At 38.7% G+C, this 20,931-nt stretch overlaps 1 protein-coding gene across 3 annotated transcripts in view; it reads left to right on the top strand.

Annotated features, from left to right (window-relative positions):
* L3MBTL4 (L3MBTL histone methyl-lysine binding protein 4) overlaps positions 1-20,931 on the top strand; it is a 442,113-nt gene that overhangs the window by 201,731 nt on the left and 219,451 nt on the right. For all 3 annotated transcript variants that reach the window (XM_019418424.2, XM_019418426.2, XM_019418425.2), the window contains exons 11-12: positions 3,135-3,220; positions 5,299-5,409. In XM_019418424.2, the coding sequence (XP_019273969.2) occupies positions 3,135-3,220; positions 5,299-5,409 (197 nt within the window). The remainder of the gene's footprint in view (positions 1-3,134; positions 3,221-5,298; positions 5,410-20,931) is intronic.

Below are 20,931 nucleotides of genomic sequence, written 5' to 3' on the forward strand. Positions count from 1 at the left end.
TTGCTTCCTCCCTCAGCCTCTGCACATTCATTCCTCAGCCCACCACACACTGCTTTCTTTAGTCACCATTCCCCAGGATCTGCTGCTTGGGCCCCTGGTGAGAGACCTGGAGCCAGGGAGGAGGGGACCCCGGTGCTGACGTGGCACAATATGAGCATAATCAGAACCCACACGGAAATGTGGAAATCCAAAATACAAGGAATGAGTTTGGACAGTCGTTAAAAATATGAGCTACAGGGGCACCTGGGTGGCTCAGTCGGTTAAGCATCTGACTTCAGCTCAGATCATGATCTCATGGTTCATGGGTTTGAGCCCCACGTTGGGCTTTGTGCTGACAGCTCGGAGCCTGGAGCCTGCTTCAGATTCTGTGTCTCCCTCTCTCTCTGACCCTCACCTGCTCGTGCTCTGTCTGTCTGTCTCTCTCTCTCTCTCTCTCTCTCTCTCTAAAAATAAAATAAACATTAAAAAGTATATGAGCTACAAAAGTAGCAGAAATAATTCCTGAAACAGAAGGTATGTAACATAGCTCATATATAGACAGGGACAAAAAGCAAAGGAAACCCTAAGAGAATGTTTAAAAAAAAAAACAAAACTCCAGCCTAAAACATGTGTACGGAAGTTAGATAAAGCAAATGAGTTATGAAAGTAAATGCAAATGGATTTCAAAATCCATTTAGAAGATGTTTAAAATAGATATACCTGAGACAAAATAATTTAAAAGTAAAAAGGATGGGCAAAATTTTATTAAGAAAACAAACAGAAAATACAAGATGGCATACAATTTAATTTTTAGTGACAAAGAAGAATTTGATGTAAAAGCAATCAAGGTGTCTAAGGGAAATTTTTTTTCAATGTTAAATAAAAAGCACAATCAGTAGCGAAAATTACATGTGCTTTTCTGTGCTAAATAATGTAACATCAAAATATAGAGCAAACCACCCCATGATCCAGCAGTTTTACTCCTGGGTGCATTCCAAAAGAAGTGTATATTTGTGATGACCAACAAGAATATACTAGAATGTCTGTAGCAGCACTTTCCATAATAGCCCCCGAAATCGAGACTGTCCAAAGGACCATCATCAGTAAAATGGATAAATTGTGAAATCCTCACCCAATAGACTGCTACAAAGCAGTGATAACAGATTTTCTGCATGCAGCTGTCTACACGAACCTGACAGAGTGCTCAGCAAAAGCTGACCACTGCAAATGAGTACATGCTGTATGATTCCATTTATACAAAGGAAAAAATGGAACAGGCAGAGCTAATCTTAGAGGTTAGAAACTAGGATGAGAGTTTCCCTTTGCGGAGAGGGGGCAGTGACTGGAAGGGTGTAGAATGGGGAGGGGCTGTCCTGGGTCCTGGTGGTACAGCTATGCTAATTTTGTGAACAGTTTTTCAGGCTGTTTACTTCATTGGCATATTTTTCTTAAAATATTCTTTATTTTAGTAAAAAGTTTAAATATGAAGAAAAAATTATCACAGATACTAGAAAACTGTATGAAAAAGTATTTTAGAAATTTTAGCTTATTGCTTCAGGTTTTTTGCTTAAATAAAAAATAAAGCAGATTTTTTAATAATAATGGCTACTTACATTCAATTGAGGCATACTAATATGCCTCAAAACATGTGTGTATGTGTATGTATATACTTAAACAAAAATTTCAACTCTTGATCCTATATTATGCCAAAAAGAAATCCTAGATATCATGTGACATTCTGAAACTACCATGTGGTAAAGTAGATATTATTATGAATATTTTAAATAACTACAAAAATTAATGATTTGAGATATCTCTTAAATAATTATTTGGCCAGTGACTAAATTAAGGTGACACTTACAGATTGTAATTATAATTGTTTTTGAAAAATAAAAGTGAGATACACAAATATTTCATAAAAGTTTATCCAGATGTCTAAAGCTGTATTCAGGGGGAACAGTGGTAATTTCATGGTTTTAAACGCTTCTGTTATTTAAAAAAATGAAAATAAATCAATTATCCTTATAGTTCAATTTGATGAGTAAAATAAAAACCTAAGGGAAATATGAGTAAAGAAGTAATAAGAGTAAAAGCAGCAAATGAAATAATTAGAAAAGAGAAAAAACAAGAAAGCTGATGAATAAATCTAGGTGCTTATTCCTTTAAAGGAAAAAGAAAATGACACAATAATATAGACCTCAGCAAATGTAATTAGGAATAAAATAACACAAATATAAAGAGAAATGAGAAACCCAGTTAGAAATATATACATCTATGTATATATATATGTGTGTGTGTATATATATATATATGTGTGTGTATGTATATATATATGTACGTATACACACACATACACACACACACACACACACACATATATATATATATATATATACACATGTATATATATATATATATATATAGAGAGAGAGAGAGAGAGAGAGAGAGAGAGAGGGAGAGACGGAGGAAGGAACATGATAGTGAGCACAAGTAGGGGAGGGGGAGAGGGAGAGGGGGAGAGAATCTCAAGCAATCTCTACACTCAGTGCAGAGCTCCACGTGGGGCTTGATCCCTTGACTCTGGGATCATGACCTGAGCCCAAATCAAGAGTTGGATGCTCAACCGGCTGAGCCACCCAGGTGCCCCCAGTTAGAATTTTTTTAAACATACAGTGCTCTGTACCATGTTATACCAATATATAAGTTGCAATTATAAATGGCAGACCTGGGAAACTGCAATTACAGAGATGTAATTAAGAGAACAAAACCCTAATAGATGCAGAAGTATTGGAGAAATTGGAAAGATTTTCAGTTTATGGTCTGAGGTCAGACAGAGATTGTGAGTGTTTTTTCAAACTTTCTAAAGAGGCCTTTTGGGTGTAACCAGGCTCTGCCAAATACCCACCATTTGACCTTGGCCAACCTGTTTAACCTTGTTGAGTGAATGAATGAACCGATATATATGAGTGCTTGCTTGCCTTAGTGGGGGTGAAACAGCCCATTCAGAGGTTAAAATAGACTTAGGTAATGTATGTGAGGTTCTTAGCATAGGGGCTGTTAAATAGTGAGCAGTTCACAGAAGGTCAAATGTCTTATAGTACATGGGAATCAAAATATTAGTGAGTAATTTTTTGATATGTATATGTATTTTTCAGGTTATCCTGATCCGGAAAATTTTTCCTGGACAGAATATCTGGAAGCTACTCAAACTAATGCTGTTCCTGCCAAAGTTTTTAAAATGGTGAGTTGTATACTCTCTAATACACTCTCAACTTGAAACGGTGTACATGTTGACTTAATCTGGCAGCTCAAATTATTCTAGTTTTTTTCTTTTTAAATGCAAGTGTTATTTTCATAACCACTTTGCCTGGTTTTCAGTTAAAACTACAAAGGAGGTGACTCATTTACTATTGTTCCTCTACACAAAAGTAATGATGGTTTCCCTTCTTACAAAGCACAGTAGCCCACCCTAGTGCAGTTGAAAGCCCCTCATCAACCCCTAATAACGGCAGAGTCCTTCATTTCTGCTTGTCTTAGTCCACATGGCGGGAACTCTGAACTTTCAGTCTTGGGAACTGTTTGAATGCCAACGATGCCATAATAAAATAGGTGAACTGTATGTAGTGGGTGTGTGTTACAGTTTTATCCATTTTGAGGGAAACATTGCTTTTAGCATTTAAAATACCAGTTTTTAAAGTTCAAATTTGTACTTATACCTTTATTCCAGGGTTGAACCAAGCATAAATTATTGGGGAAAAGACAGTGCACTGATAGTACAGTTAGAGATATTTATGTTGTAAAGTGGTTTTCAGATTGTTCCCTTTCAACTTAATTGTGTGCTCCAGGCTTCCTGATTCATCTTTAGTCAGAATTTTATATAGCGAGCTTCTACATACGATTTCATTTATAAAAAGTTTTCTAGGGATCAAAAGGGATTTTAAACAAAATGCTATTTCATTTTTTTAAATAAATCTGTTATAATAGACTGGATTTGGAAAATGAATTTAATCAAATTAAGAAAGCCAGAAGTCCTGGAGTGCTAGAAAGGACTTCAGGAATTGAAAAAACTCGATAAGCAAAGTACCAGCTGCTGGTAGTTAACCTCTTTCTCTTTTGCTTTCTGTCAAAACTCATTTTATTTTTCCAAGAAGAAAATTACAAGAAAATAAAATTATGATTTCGTTAAAAAGGCAACTTCCAGGCTCTGACATGGAGTTATCATGGATTCATCTCAAGCTGTGTATCTTTGGCATCTGCAATATGAAACTATTACCTTTGTTATCAGGACAGTGACTTTGGGGAGAACAGAAAGATTTTCAAGCATCAAAGACCTACTTGTAGTCAGTATATTCCATTTAGTAGACATAATAATGCATTTTAGAAGAAAATATACTTCCACAAAAGCGGGAAAGAAGCAAACCAGATATTGGAGAAAGATTTAACTGTTTATTATGTATTATGAGGGTTTCCTATTGCCATTTCTAGACTTACAAAATTCAGTACAGTTTCATTTTCAATAAAGTCGATTGAATATGTTATGTGTTAATAGCTTTCAGTGACTTTTTACCAACCTATGAACACTGCTGGAGTTGTCTTTTGACTTTGATTTTTTGTATTTAAATTTCATTGGTGTCAATGATTTGGTAAGTCCCAGTGTGCTTTTTCCCACCCCATTTTCTTTAGGATTTCCTAAGTGTCCTCATTATAGACTCCTGGTTCCTAGGATTTTTGGAAGAAGCTTAAATTAAAACAGTTTTTAACATGCTTATGTTACAGATAAGTAACAAAGCACAGGTTATAGCTTTAAATTACATTGTGGTTTGATTCTAAAATAGTTTTAACTGTCAAGAGTTATGCAGCTTTTATCTATTTTAAAATTTAGATTTATAAAGGATTATGTTTATGTTTTTCTAATTATTTAGTAAATAATTTTGTCTTCTGAGTCATACTCTACAAAACTGGACAGTGAGAGTGGTCAACAGTTTCTTGATTTATAAAGTTAATTTCAGAAAAAATTAATCAAATTGATAAATTGTTAATAAATTAGAACCTATTTTGAATCTTGTGATTGTTAATGAATATATGATTTAATCTGTCTTTTTAGCTATCTTGAAAATGACCAAAAAATTCTTTCTCCTCTCACAGGTTTTTATGAAACTGGATAAAATAATATGCACGAAGTGTTACGTGCCCTTAAAACTAAATTCCAGTTGTGTTCAAGGTCTAAATGCAAAGTCAGATCAATTGCACTTTAGAAAACATGCGATGTGGCATCTGAGCAGTGGGATTTTGCTGACTTTGGCTCTCTTGATGTTTCAGCGGCCACCCCACGGTTTTCTGCCCAGCATGAGGCTTGAAGCGGTGGACAGACGGAACCCCAGGCTAATTCGCGTGGCTACAGTCATCGATGTGGATGAGCAGCGGTTAAAGGTAGGAACTTGCCAGAAGTGCCCTGCTGTTGTGGCTCCAATTTCTTGGCTCCGTTGGAGGAGAAAACTTCCACTGATTTTGTTCCTAGTCCCAGTTCCTGGATACAGAGATTTCCAGCTGGCTGGTACCTGACACGGAATCTGTAGATTAGACACACAACTGATTTTGAGTGGGATTGTAACATATTCACGTTGGGATTTGCTGTTTAGACTTTCTTTCTTTCTTTCTTTCTTTCTTTCTTTCTTTCTTTCTTTCTTTCTTTCTTTTGTTCTTTCTGTCTTTCTTTCTTTCTTTCTTTCTTTTGTTCTTTCTCTCTCTCTTTCTTTCTTTCTTTTTATAGCTGCCTTTTGTCACTATTATCAGCTATTTCTTTGAAATAGTCATTAAACACCTTAACAAGAACAATTAAGTCTTTGTTTTCTACTGTTCTTTGTTAGAGCAAAGAAAAATGAATAAAAGGACTTTAGTCACTGTAGCTAAAACAAAAAGTTAAATTTTGATATAAATATTTGATGAACAGATTTCTCTACTGTTCTTATTGTGAAATCTACTTTTTTAAAAGCACACATCATCAAAACTAAATTTTCTTAGAAGCTTTTCATTTTTTTGTACAGAGCTGAAAGTTGTGGTATTCAATAATTATATAACATATGACAATTCAAAAGTTATTTTCCACCCAAACACAGTTTATTTCATAATAATAAAAAGATTCAAGTCAACTACTTTGAAAATAGGCACTATCAAGAAAGATGCTTTTATGTGTGATGTACAGTTATAATTTAAAATAAATCTTATGTGCTATATGCTGAATAATTTATCTCATAAAGAATAATCAGTACATATATTTTAGTAAAATTTAGAGATGAGTATTTGGCCATAGATTATCAAGAATTGGCAGTGTTTTATTCTTCTGACAAATGGAAACAACTATGCTGAATGCTGTTCAGAACTAATACATTATAGGTGTTTTCTCTTACATATATTGTTATTTATATTTTATTTTAAATTTAATTTTAAGCATATTGATGAAATTATTATTTGTGGCTCTTTATTGCTTACTCTTACAGCACTTGCTCTGGGAATAACTTTTGGATATCGTAATTACTTTATAAATTCACGAATATTTTGTTATTGAAAATGAACCTCAGGTTTTTTTCTCTGAATTCTCTTTTAACTTTTATTATACAATTATTGCATTTATAGGAAAAACTCAATAGTACATAAAATCTTATTTAGAATTCTAAGTGACAGATTGCTTTCTTGTGATTCATAAGCTATGTATCGTGGTATCCAGTTGAATGTATTTGCCAGCTTATTTATGTGATCATATTGGGCTAACACATTACCTTGAAATATTTGAAAAACTTTAGTTCCTAAATTGAATTTAGTGTATTTCTTATTTACTATCTCAACATTGATCCTTTTAAATCTCTGAGAATTTAGCTGGTCCTTCCAAAGAAATATTTCATGTATCTTCTCCTTATTCTTTCTCTTCCATGGTAATTGCTTTGTCTTTTACTATAAGGAAAAAGTTGAAAAATGCCTCGTCTCTCTGACAGGATTAGAACCTTAAGTGTTACCTCTGTGGTTGTGAGTGCAGTGGAAATCCCGTTAGGATTTTAGGACTAAATTAAGATGTGTTTATGCTGCTGACATTCTCTACCCTGTGAAATGGTGCTTTATAAAATGTGAAATGAATTGCTTGCACATACCATTCAATCTGTCAGAATGTTATCAGTCCTGGAATGGACATTAATGTCTTAGGGCTTATAGAGTACTTTTGACCTCACCAACAGCCTCTGCCCTCTTATAGCCCATTCCTGTGATGGAACCTCCATTTTGCCATGGACTCTCCATGCTGCACCCACCCCCAGTCCTGCAGTTGGGTATATCCTTGTCCTGTCCCATGAGGTACAGGGAGAAAGATTGTGGGCTGGCAGTTTTCTGAATAGACACAAATTATAGAAAAGATTCAGAAGTGTGGCTTAAAATTCCATTCATCAGTGTTCCCAGGGAGAAAAAGGCACTGAAAATGAGTCTCAAGTGTTTTCCTCTGAATTCTTGTTTAAGGAAATTGAAGGCAGTGGATGGGACTCTCTCTGCAGTAGAGAACACAGTTGACACTTCCCTGATCTCCTGTTTGTCCAGCACCATTTGTTTATTAATATGCTGACCATATTCTTCTGTAATTTTCTCTTTTATTTATTAAAAAAATTTTTTTGTAATTTTCTCTTTTAACATCTATCTTTCCAAGACTGTTTTTATCACTGACACTGGCACATAATAGGTGCTTAATAAACGTGTGAATGAATGAGTGAAAGAACAGATGGCACTGCATATATTCTGGCATCCTGTTATTTGAGTAATTGTGTGAAACAAAAAAATACTCTTCTCTCATTCCTAACTCCTGTCCTGATTACTCACTCTTCCATTGGAAATCCAGTTCAACATAATGTACGAAAGTGACATAGGATAAACGGATCTGGGTTTGAATGTCAGCTCTGACTTATTTAACTGTGTTATTAGCTTGGTTACTCAGTATATTTGAACTTCTTCTTATCTGTAAAGTGATGTGGTTAATAATGCCTACCTTGCAGGCTTGTTGTGATAATTCAGTGAAGTAACAAATGTAAAATACCCAAAAATGTGCCTCACTCTCTCTAGCACCGTCAGTGGTAACTGCTGTTATTAGCCAGTGCAAATGCCCTGTGCTGCTCTCCCTGGGTGCCTTTATTTTCTGTGCTAACAAAGAGGCCTCATGAAAGGAATTGTCATCGGTAGGCAGAGGAGGAACAAGCCCACAGTCCCTGGTGAGTTCGAGGGGTACTCCCCTGGGAGTGCTTGTGCTCATATGGTATTGTGCTGCATGCTTGTGTCTGACCGCTGAGAGTAGAGTCAGCAGGTCAACCAAAAAAACTATACTAATGATGATGATAATGACGACGATGGCACTTAATTTTATCAGACGACACTCTTGTAAGGGCTTATATGCATTAGTGCATCCTCATAGCAACCGTGGGAACAAAGGTGCTATTATTATACTCATTTTATGGATGAGGAAACTGAAGGCCAGGGAGGTTAAGTAATTGGTCCAAGGTCACAAGAGGGAGAGAGAGAGAAAGCACAAGCAGAGGAGGGGCAGAGAATGAAGGAGAGAATCCCAATCTGCCCTGTCAGCACAGAGCCCGACGTGGCACTCCCTCTCACGAACCGTGAGATCATGACTTTAGCCAAAGTTGAGAGTCAGAAGCTTAACCAACTGAGCCACCGGGAGCCCGAGGGGAACTGGGTTTAAACCCCAGCTTTCAAACAGAGTTTTCAACTCTAGAGCTTATAGTCTTCCTCCTCCTTCTATTCTTATGTTTTAATCGTTATCATAAATATCCCACTTCATAATGGGAGAGCAGATGTCTAGGGTGGGGACCGAGTTCCCTCTTAACCCACCCTACTTTGTCCTTTGTGCTGAGCCCACACTGCCTGTCCTCCCTGGAGGTTTGGGCGGTGGTACTGGCACTCCCTGGCAAAGCGCAGTAGATCCAGAAGACTAACTTTTTTCCCTTCTGCCACTCTTCAAATATGTAGTTGACCTTATGTGCTTGATTAATTCTATTTTTAAAGCAGCTTTTTTGAGATATAACTCACACACCATAAACTTCACTGGTTTTGACTATATTCCCAGAGCTGTGCACCCATCACTACTATCTAAGTTTAGAACCTTGTCATTCCTCCCAAAAGAAAGCTCATACGCCCTAGCAATGACTCCTTGGTCTACATCTCCTCGCAGCCCCTGGCAATCACTAATTCCATTTTCTGTCTCTGTGGATTTGCCTATTCTGAACATGCCATATAAATGGAATCATGTAATAAGTATGTCATCTTTTGTACCTGGCTTCTTTCACATAGCATAGTGTTTTGAAGGTTCATCCATCTTGTAGCATGTATCAGTAGTTCGTTACTTTTTATTTCTAAATAGTATTCCATTGTACAGATGGATCTACCACATTTCGTGATCCATTCATCATTGTAGATGTTTGGGTCGTTTCCGTTTTTTGGTTGTTTTGAGTAATGCTGCTATGAACGTTTGTGTATGTTTTTTAGTGGATGTAAGTTTTTGTTTCTCTTGGGTATATCTCTAGGAGTAGAACTGCTGGATCACGTGGTAACTCTTTTTTTAACATAAAATGTTTTCCGTAGTGGTTGCACTATTTTACATTCCCACCAATGGAACATGAAGGTTTTAGTTTCTCTACATCTTCACCAACACTTGTTATGGTGTTTTTATTTTATATTTTAAATACTACCTAGCCTAGTGGGCCTTATGTGTGCAGATACAAAGAATGTGAATTATTACAGTTGACATGTTACCGCCACTAGTACATTGGCCAAAAGGAGTAGGATGCAGTGACTTCTTAGCGGTTGCAGTAGTAGAAGTGATAACAGCAGTAGATATGGTGTCAGGCTCAGAAGTCACAGAAGTGTTATCAGTAGAGTAAGAAGACCCAGTTATTGAATATGGACCTTGTTTCAGACACTTAGCTAAGTATCTTATGTATTGTACCTTTATCTTCACAACAACTTTTTAAAAAACTTTTGTTTTTATTGAGGACTAACTGACATGTGACACTGAATTGGGTTCGGGTGTGCAACATAGTGATTCCATATTTGATCACCACAGTAAGACTGGTTACACAAAGCTCTTACAGGTGTGGGTTATTTCTGCCTCACAGTTGGCATGGAGACTTTAAGTATTGACCCAGAGTTCCCAATCAGTAGTGGAAGAACTGGCTGTAAACTCATGTTTCTAATTCCAAAGCTAGTGCTCTCTCATTTCAGATATTACCCTCTAGCTGTGATAAGCCATAGGAACTAGAGACTATAAATTGTCAGTGTTGGCAGGACAGGGCAGCGGCAGCCTGACTCAAGATATTCTCCACTCTTGCTCTTTTAAGTCCACTGGCACTAGTCAAGTCAGACATTCTGATTTTCATACTGAAAATATTAATTTGCTCATGTGTGGTTCATGGCTTATGAAGTTTTTCTTGCCATGGCAGGTTTTTAAGATGCTATTTCCCTTGTGTTGATTACTGTGTTTATTAATTACCATAGTTACTTTCTAATAAATATTTATGATATACTCAGTGTGTATCATGTTCAGTTTATAGCCATCTATTATGTTTAATAATTATTCTTTTGTTTGGTTGCACAGTATACTCTGTTATATTTGAAGGCCCATTACTGTCACCTTATCAGGAAATGCACGTTAAACTACAATAGACGGATGGATGCTTTTAGGAAGGTTAGCCTTTATTTAGGAAAAAAAAGAGTGTATTCTTCTACAAATAAATGTAAAAGGAGGACTTAAAACAGAAATATTTGATAAATATTTGCCCTGTGGGAACCACAGCTAAGCTGTGAAATGAATTATAAATGAATTCCAAATAGATGCTTTAGGAAATTCTCTTGAATCATTAATAAATTGAGTGTCTTCAGCAAGTCTTTTCATATTTAATGCATTAACTGGATGTATTTGTGGCATTTCTAAATGAAATAAAAGCATCACGACAAAAATTGTCCAATTGTCATGGTAAGTTGTCTACTTGTGTGACCAGACTGTTTTGAATTTTTGGGCAGACCAATAAGTTCAAAGCTTTTGTTTGAAAAACCTGCAGGTGGATTAGTGCAAAGCAAAAGTCCAACTACAAGTCAGTGAATGTTCATTTTAATTAAGCGTTTCCTGTGCTTCGAGAAAGTTGCTTGACCCCTATGAGTCCTTGTTTAATTATCTGTCAAAAAGGGAGCAGAAGTGGAATATATCACCTCTCTTGCCACTGTCTCTAGCTGGGATGCATTTTTGAAAGTGGTTTTGAAATATGAGGACAGAACAAGATACTAACATTAAAAATGACTGTCCTTTGAGCTAAACTTCTAATTAACGCCCATCACAGTGCCACAATGATTGATGACTGTCTTCATTTGGGAAGGAGACTGGGACAAATTTCAAAAATATTATGACCAATTAATGAAAAGATATTTTTTAAGAGTAGGTGAAACTATAAATTAGTGTCAGCCATGATTTCCAGATAGGTTTATGGCAGGTAGAATGCCCTCCCCGGTAAAGGTGCATTAGTGTAATTATAGTAACAGCAAACAGCAGCAACAATAATATCGGTGATGGCTGACTCAGTTGTGGTGCCTACATGTTGCTGTTTATGTGCTTTTACATTTTCATATTCTCTTAAACCAGACAGCAAGCCTATAACGTAGATGCAGGTGAAAAGACAGTCACACGTAGCTTAAGCCACTTGTCCAAGGCCACCCAACTACAGCCGGAGCTTGTAACCCATAGGGCAGCATCTCTTCCTGTAAAGGGACAGCAAGGAACTATTTCAGCCTTTATGGGCCTTGAGGTCTCTGCCGCGACTCCTTGGTTCTGTGGTTTAGCACAAAAACAGTCATTAACAGTATGCAAGCAGATGAGGGTGGCTATGTTCCTGTAAAACTGCAGACACTGAAATTTGAATTCTCTATAATTTTCACATGTTATGAAATACTCTTCTTTTGATTTTTGCAGCCATTAAAAAATATAAAAATCAATCAATTTTTAGCTCACAGGATGCACAAAAACAGATGATGGGCCCTGTTTGGCCTGTGGACTATAATTTGCCAACTCCTGTCTTAACAGATATACCAGACTGATTTGGCTATGAGAGATGAACTTACAAAGTTGTTACTTTTAGTATAAACGGTTTTGTGTTCTTGCCTTATTTTTTTTTTAATATTTTTGAACGAAACCACATCTATGTTTATTTTCTAATCTGGTTTTAGATATTCAGTGGAAAGAGGTAGAAGAGATGAGCTATACCATATAATTAATAGCTTCTAGACTTAAATATATTTCTCCTCGTATCAACTGATAACCATCCATTCATTTGATTTTCAGGGTGAATGTAGTCAAGCTCCCCAAACGATGTATAATCTTTCATTGGGCAAGCTTCCTTGCCACTAGAATTATACTCTCAAAGAAATGTAAATAGATACTTACCTTGAACGTTTTTATTAAAGTCTCTATATCCAGAACAGAATCATATGCCCAACAGCACCTCCAGGAAGAACTGCCCTGGCGATGACTCGGATGTCCCACTCTGGAGCCATTGCTGGCACTCCTTAAGTAATCCTCACCAAGCCCCCATCTCACCAGCCTGACCTGTGAGAGCTAATGAGATCCTGACATGTGATTATTTGGCTGGAGGCATCAGCTTAGTCATGAGCGGAATAGAATAGAAATAGAACATTTCGCAGTTTTCTGTGCAGAACACTGTCTGTGTAGAAACTTCTTAAATAAAGATGATGATGTTGTAGCACTAGTTGTTCTTAACCCTTATTTTAGGATTATACATTTCTTTGAGCGTCTGAGGGATGCTACATGTTGTTCGGCTGCAAAATGCACATACCTGTGGGTACAGATGCTGGATTATATTTGTGTTTCAAGAGTTACTGGACTTTTTAGTAAGGATCTCATTTTAGGCTAACAATTCTCAACTTGAAAAAAAAGGTCCTCCATTATCTGTAGTCTGTTGCTTTATTCAGTGCTTTATATTTACTCAGGAAGTATGAGACCCCTTGCCTGCTGTGATAACGAAACCTCTTGTTTCTCAGATGTTCAGTCAGAACGTGCAGTGTGGACCTGCTCTCTTCCTTCAGGGAAAACAAGAGAGTCTGTTGGATTTGCCTTGGCTTTGGAGGAGATGTGCATGTTTTCCATGGTTTTCTTGAACAGAAGCGTACTATTTCTGACCAGCTGCAGTTTTGACATTCCACATGCCCTTACTAATACTGATACTTAGCTAATTAGGCTGGATATCATCTCTTTTTCTCACATCTTGCTTTATAGGCACTCTATTTTTACCAGTGGAAGAATATCTATCAAAAATAAATAAGAGCAAAAAACTCCCCAGAATAAAGTGACTAGGCAAGAGGGTGAATACATCTCCCATCTTGTTCTGAAATCTGTGTCATTTCTTGTGAAATAAGAAAAGATGATGGATAGACTCAGGGAAAGCAGCTTCTTCTGTGAGAAGAGAACGAGTGAATTCTTACATTAGATTAATTTATTTCCAAAATGGAGTTGTATTATTTTCCCACTGCTGCTGTAACAAATTACCACAAACTCAGTGGCACAATGCATATTTCTTTAGGTTGGCAGTGTCACTAGGCTCCAACCAAGATTTCAGCAGGGATTCCTTTTGGATGCTCTGGGGGAGAACCCTTTCCCTTGCCTTTTCCAGTTCCTAGGGCCTGCATCTGCTCCTTGGCTCATGTTCCCTTTCTCCACATTCGAAGCCAGCAGCATAGCATCTTCAAACCTCTCTCTGATATTTCTGCCTCCTACTAATCAGGGCAGTTGTGATTACCTTGGGCCCACCGGAAACCCAGGATAATCTCCCCCATCTCAAGATGACACCTGCAAATTCCCTCTTGCCATCTCAGGTAACGCTTTCACAGGTTTCTGGGCTTAGGATGTGGACAACTTTGGGAACCATTATAACTATCTGGGTACTACTACCCAAAGCAGTAGTACTGGACAAAATTAAGATGCTCATTAAAAAGAGGGAGAGGGGGCTTTTACTTACTAAAATCAAGAGATTTTACTTACTAAAGAGACCATTCCAGGAGCAGTGGGCCCTGGGGTGATGTTGAGACTTGGAACCTGCCCTCACAAGCTAGTTGGGGAGGTAGGTTAAATCACAGTTCAATGTGGGGGGCATGGCACAAACTATCGAATGTTGTAAAAGCCCATTTGCAAATGCAGCAAGCCTTGTGAGCAAAGATGCCGAGGGGCAGATGGCTTCTCCAGGAGAACAGTTTTTCCTCTCTTAGAAAAAGTATAGAACATGCCTTGTTTTATTTGCATTTCCAAACACCAAATGCCTTTATTTACTATCATGTAGAGACAAAGGAGATTTCAAGTTTAATCTGTCTTAATGTGTATGTGTGTGTATGCATGCATGTTTGTATCTATATACACATTTCTTCTTCTTCTTTTTTTTTTTTAATTGAAAGCCCCTTGAGCCAGTGGTCTGTACACGATCTGTGTTTGGACCAGTGAGCAGAGGAATCGCAGGAAGTTGCATAGCTGTGGGAGCCACTGGGGCTCAGCTGTGGGAAACGGGCCACAGGGGTCTGCAGCACAAATGGTTGCTATGGGTCTTCTTTTTCTACTACTGCTTCTTAGGGGCTTGTTCCCAGCACTGTCTACTCCAGGACTCCGCCCAGGTGTGTGTGTGTCCTTGATTTCTTGGCAGAAACAGGGCTGGGTCATGGAAACAACGGGACGGGGCCATATTCACTGGGACCCAAGGGGTTCTGGTGATAGAAAAAGAAGGGATGTGTAGATCCTGTAAACTCAGAGGATGTATTTGTGTTCCAGGGCCATTGAACCAGTAGGGAATGAATCAAAGTTGAACCAAAGATGGGGTTCAGAGATACAGGCTGGGCAGGATGACGGCCCCAGTGAACAGGTTGATGATCTGGTAGGCAGGCAGGGCAAAAACTGGAAACAGGCACAGTTGAAAATGTTTAGGCGATATTCCACATCCTGGCGGAACTGGGTGTGGCAGGAACTGGGTGTTGCATTTCAAGGGTGTAGTACAGGGGAGGGTTTTCCACAGCAGCAGGATCCAGATCCAGCATTACCTGGAAGAGTGCAGAAATGGAGAATCAGGGCCTCCCCCAGACCTGCTGGAGTCGGAATGTGCTCCCTTCTCAAATATGAACAAGGAGTACTTATTCACATTTAGAGAAAGGCAGTCTGTGTGTCTTCTGCCCTCGTTTTTAATTCTCTTCTCCACATGGGTTGAGGAGGGTGGTGCGTGTCCACTGCCCTCCACGGTAAGCCAGGCATGAGTGGCTGCTTTTGGATTCTAAATTCAGCAGACATTAAGATCTGGGTGGTTCTCTGGGGAGCCCTCTGACCTGTGATAACTGTTGTAGGAAAATTAAGTCATCTCATTAACTCCTTCAAATGTATGCTCCCTAATTTGGTGTCCACAGTGAGGCTTTATGTCAGAGAGCTGAGAGGCTGGCACTCAGTCCTTGGACTCCTATTGTAATGATCAGTATTTCCCTGTCCTTTTCCTTTGGGTAGCAGTAATCACTCTTGTAGGGTCTATGCGGTTACATTTACCTTGTTCTCCTCTACCTCTTTGCTCCTTTTGAATCTTCTCATTGGCTTCTGTCCTTAACCTCTTGCCCAAGGCCTTGGTCCCTTTGTCTTTACTTCTCTGTTCTGGTAGCTCTTAAGCCTGAGTGCATATTTAAAATGCCCAGCAGTTTGGGAGCTCCTCAGGTTATTCTAATGCACTGCCTGGGCTGAGCACCTCTGCTGGGTTCTATCTCCCTGAGAGAACTCATCCACTCCGCTGGTTGTCGGGACCTTTTATTGACTGATAACTTCCAAATTTGTATCTGTCTGTTTCCATGACCTCTTCTCCAGAGCCCCAGGGCCATATATTTAACTGTTACTTGACATCTTTTATATGTTTCATGAACTCCTCACTATATAGGCCCCAACCCGTTTCTCCCTTAGGCATCCTCAACTTAATAATGGCAACTTACCCATCAAATTGCTCAAACCAGACACTTGGGAGTCATTCCTAAAATGTACCCATCTTGAAACAACCATATGCAGTCAACCACCATATTCGATTGATTCTGACTCCAAATACTATATCCCTAGTCCCATTGCTGCTCTCCATCTCATGACAGTCACCCTACTGACAGCTGACATCATCTGTCAGTTGGACCACTATAGTTACCTCCCAGCTGCTCTCTGGATCCACTCGAGATCCTGTCCGTCCATAGTATATAAAGATGCCAGAGTGAACTTGAAAACATGGGTTGGATCACATGACTCTCCTGCACACACTCTTTGGTATCTTCCTATTATTATATTTATTTATTTATTTATTTATTTTTATTTTTTTATGTTTATTTATTATTAAGAGACAGACACAGAGCGTGAGCAGGGGAGGGTTAGAGAGAGGGGGGAGACACAGAATCCGAAGCAGGCTCCAGGCTCTGAGCTGTCAGCACAGAGCCCCACGCGGGGCTCGAACTCACAAACTGTGAGATCATGACCTGAGCCGAAGTCGGTCGCCCAGCTGACTGAGCCACCCAGGTGCCCCGAGCCACCCAGGCGCCCCATTCCTATTATTATATTTAGATGAAAAAGAATCATCTCTTCTAATGTGCCCCACTAATCCTGTGTAATCTTGACTTACTTCTACAATCTTATTCCACATTTTATTACCTTTAGAGACCATTGTAAAATTTGGAAGAAAATAGAAAAATACTAGGATTTGGCTAGTGACTTTTGAATTCAGTTTGAAAAATTATCTTTTCAGCTGAAAGTGATACTTCACTCTTAACTTCACGTGAAGGGATCACACATAACCCTCTCTTCTGCTTTTGAAAAATGCCAAAATCATCTGTTGAAGGATTGGCTATATTCAAAACCAGTGTGGGCAATGACAGCTATTCCGTGACCAACTTCTATAACAGGCAACTGGCAAAATTCTTCACAATTTATTGTAAGGTGTATCTTGATTTAATAATCAGTGAACTGTAGTACAGGGTGGGTTGAGGGATGTGCATGATAGAATCAGGGAAATAGGAGAATTCTTTTTTCATGGTTTTTTTTTTCCAGTAAAGATTTGCTTTGTGAGGTTAGAAGATGCATTTTTTTTTCTAATATGTGAAAGTGGCCTCAATTTTATGTGAATGTACCAAAGTTATAAATGGACAGTGAAGCCCAAAGAAAATATGTATAAAATCTCTATGTATGAGCTACATGTAGATGCTTTTAGGGCCATTCAAAATCAGTAGGTTCTGGGCTGACCTCAGAGGTTTTGCGTAAAGAACCTTCAGTGAAGCAGGTGTTGTTGTCTTGTTTACCACGTGCCATGTCTCTGGCATTTGCGTCCTTTTCCAAGTGGACTGTCTTCTCTTTCTGCTCTGAGTGTCTCTCCGTAGCTCCTCACTTCACTGACAATGTGGTATTCACCCATTCTCAAATGGTTGCCTGTTTGCAAATTTCTGAGTGAGGCCAGAAAAATCCTATGCCTGGAGAAAAATGAAGAGCCATTCCAAGAGGTCTAACTTTAAATTTATCTCTGCAAGTGTCCAAGGGAACCATAAGTTCATTCTTGTGATTGCGCTCCATTTCCCAAATCAGTTCATGTTCCCATTCTCCAGGAATACCATTTCCCACATCCTCTGTCCTCACGTCCTTCTCCTCATTCCCCTTTTGTAACCTTGGCTTCTCATTCGCTGGGAAAATGGAAGAAATGCAGAGTAAAATTGCTCCTATCCCCATGCCAAATCTACCTTTCTATCCTTGTCCAAATATACATACTCAAAATTCCTACTTGTTGCAGTGGGAGAATTATCCATGTTCCTGTCTAATGATCCCTGCTTCTGTAAAGCAATTTACTCTCCTCTTACATGAATTTAATTTTCATCATAAGACTTGTGGTTATCTGACATTAAATTATGTATTCACTTATTTCTTTTATCATCTATTTTGCCACTAGAATGTAAGCTAATAGAGGAAACCCTTTTCTCTCTTGATTACTCAGGTACTCTTGATATCCCCAGTGTCCATAGCACAAGTATCTGGCATTTCAGGAGTGGCAAATAAATATTTGCTGAATGAATGAATGAATGTGAGTTGCAAATAAAAATGTACTGATAGATTGTTTGCTGTAATGAATTACTGATTATTAAGGATTAGTTATTCCTTAATGCACAAATGAGCATTAACTCTTGGCATTAGCTATGTGCCCTCTACATATTCCCTCACAAAAGAGTAGCTATTTATAGCATCACATGGAAAATTGGATTAATTGGCAGTTTGCTGTTACTAATACACCTTTAATAAGCAGCGTGATAATGGTAAGCATGGCCGAGAATGATATAATATTTGAATAACTGCAGTCATGCATTATTTCATTGTATATGATCCTTTCTCCCTTGTAATATTGGCTTTGTGAATCATGGCAGTTATAACAGTGTCAAAGAAGCATAGCCCATTATGGGGCCATTATACTAATAACACATGACAAACAGTGGCACTGTGGAGTAGTAATGGATGCATAATGGATAATAAATGGTTGGAATTCTGAACAGTAATGCTTGCTAGTGATTTGCTCGTAATAATAACCTTCTCTTAAAATAATTGTGACTTCAGTGTCAAAACTGCCAGCCGCCTGAGGGGTGCACATTACTTTTTGAGGGCGACCCATTTCACTTGGCTTAAACCTTTCTTTGCTTCCCAGCTGATGAGGCATATCCTGTGACAGCCTATGCCCACCGTGTCCACAGGATATCTCCATTGGTGAATTAGCATGGCATATCTTAATAAATAGGAACCTGGAATATATGAAATATCATTACATCTTCTCACTTGCTATGCTCCACACTGATTATTTCCCATTTGCATCTGAGATTCCTGAATGAACAGTTTTACCAACAGTGCTTTGTGCTGCCTTCAGGAAACTTGCTGCCTTGACCTCTGAGACATGCTCCCCGAAGCCCTGCTCACCACTCTTTGCTGTCTTTGATGTTCCATCATGACTTTTGATGCAGCTCCCTCTTGCCAGGGGGATTCAGTACTCTGACACCTTCCTCCTGGATGGCATTGCTGCCTGGCACCTTCCTCCTAGATGCTCCGAAGCTCTTTACCTCCTTGAGCCCTGGGCATTGCAGTGAGACCCCAGTGTTTTGCTCTGATTATTAATTATAATTTGTCTGTCACTATCCAAGAGCCAATTCAGTGCTTCCCTTCTGTTGAAGCTCATCTTAATGTTTCTATTTCAGTTGCCCCCCCAAAAAGCTACATTTATTCAAGATTAATATCATAGAGGTCCCCTTCTAACCCCAAGTGCCCATCACTAGTCCTTCAGATTCCCCCTTCTGCTTTGGCTGTAGCCAAAACATCCCCCTAATTCTGCCTTTCCTACCATCTCATGACGATAGGGCTCAGTGTCACTTTTTCAAGACCATATTGCCACTTGTCCAGGTGGTAGATTGTTATCCATAGTGACTACCAATAGGCTCTGCACAGTAATCATGGGGACATTCCATCTCTGCTTTCTCTAGTATGGTATCCACTTGGTACATGTGACTGGAAAATGTGGCTGAGGAACCGAATTTTCAATTTCAGTTAAGTTTAACTAAATGGATTGCCACATGTGAGCAGTGACTCTCGGATTGGATAGTGTAGCCGTAGGACATTTGGTGCAAGTGGAAGTGGTGGCTGGTGCACATCCACCTGCAGAAGTCCCTTGTAGGGCATGAGGGGCCAGTTAGCTGCCCCCGGGAATCTGATCCTGTATTGGATTTGGGATCATGCATGCTCTATCCCTGCATCTTTTTGGTCAGCTTGTGTCTGAAGGTCAGGCTTCTTCTGTCTCTTTTAACATTACTAGTGAATATCACAAGCTTACAAGGTTGAACAGATTTTTTTACCCCTTTTGGAAACCAAAAGTATAATTCAGATGAGAGAAAAGAGACTGGTTAAACAGTAGGCAAAATCAATAATTACTCAGTGATTAACTCTCAAGACTGAAAATTGTCTAAATATTTAAATTGACCTTTCTGCTCTGCCCTAAAATGTGTTTTCAGCAGTGTGAGCATCGTAATAAATATATGCTTCCTTCCTAGCCTAATAGAATATGTCTACAGTTCAGCAATTTAATAATTATGCCCCAGGACTAGATGTGACCTGCCTATCATTGTTACAATTTAAATTCCTTGTCGGACAGTGGGTACCTTGTCGATTTTGAAAAGGCCAAGGACCTTCATTTAATACTCCTTACAACACACGGTTGTTTCTTTTCAACTTCTACTGATTTATAGAATTTTAGAATTTAGGCTTTACTTTGGGAGTGGCACTGAATTTGCTGCAGTTCAAAGCAGGTGGCTTCAAGGGAAAAACAGACCAAGGAGCACACAAGAAAAGAGAAACACAATGGAAACTAACATTTTTAGGCCCATGGTATTCATTTCTTTAAAAACGTTTATTATACAACCGGTGCTCAGAGTGTGACACGAGAAGCAGAAATAAGGCAAGGGACTCTTTTAGACTTGAAGTCTCAATAAAGATTAGAATAAGTGAAACATATTGAGAGTAGTGCAGAATTCCTGGGTTTTGAGGTAGTGTTTTATCTTCCCCTGATAAATACCAGACATTTTATCATAAACCGGGAATAAATCCGATTAGCAGGTGGCGAAATGACAAACGGAGCTGAAATAATGGCTTTATTAATGTTGATCATGAGCGCTTGCAGCCACAGGGAGTGGGGAATGCGTCGCTCACATTTCCACTGTGAGCATGTGCCTTCTGTGAGTAATGTGACCTTTTCGTCGGCAATATGATGCCCGCAAAGAGAGACTGAAGAGAGAGGAAAGCACCCTTTAGATTAGCTTGAGAGTCCACAGTGGCAGAGAGAGGGGGTGGGGGGG

Source organism: Panthera pardus, unplaced genomic scaffold (assembly GCF_024362965.1).
Source record: "Panthera pardus isolate Hobbes unplaced genomic scaffold, ASM2436296v1 HiC_scaffold_15, whole genome shotgun sequence".
Lineage (NCBI taxonomy): Eukaryota > Metazoa > Chordata > Mammalia > Carnivora > Felidae > Panthera > Panthera pardus.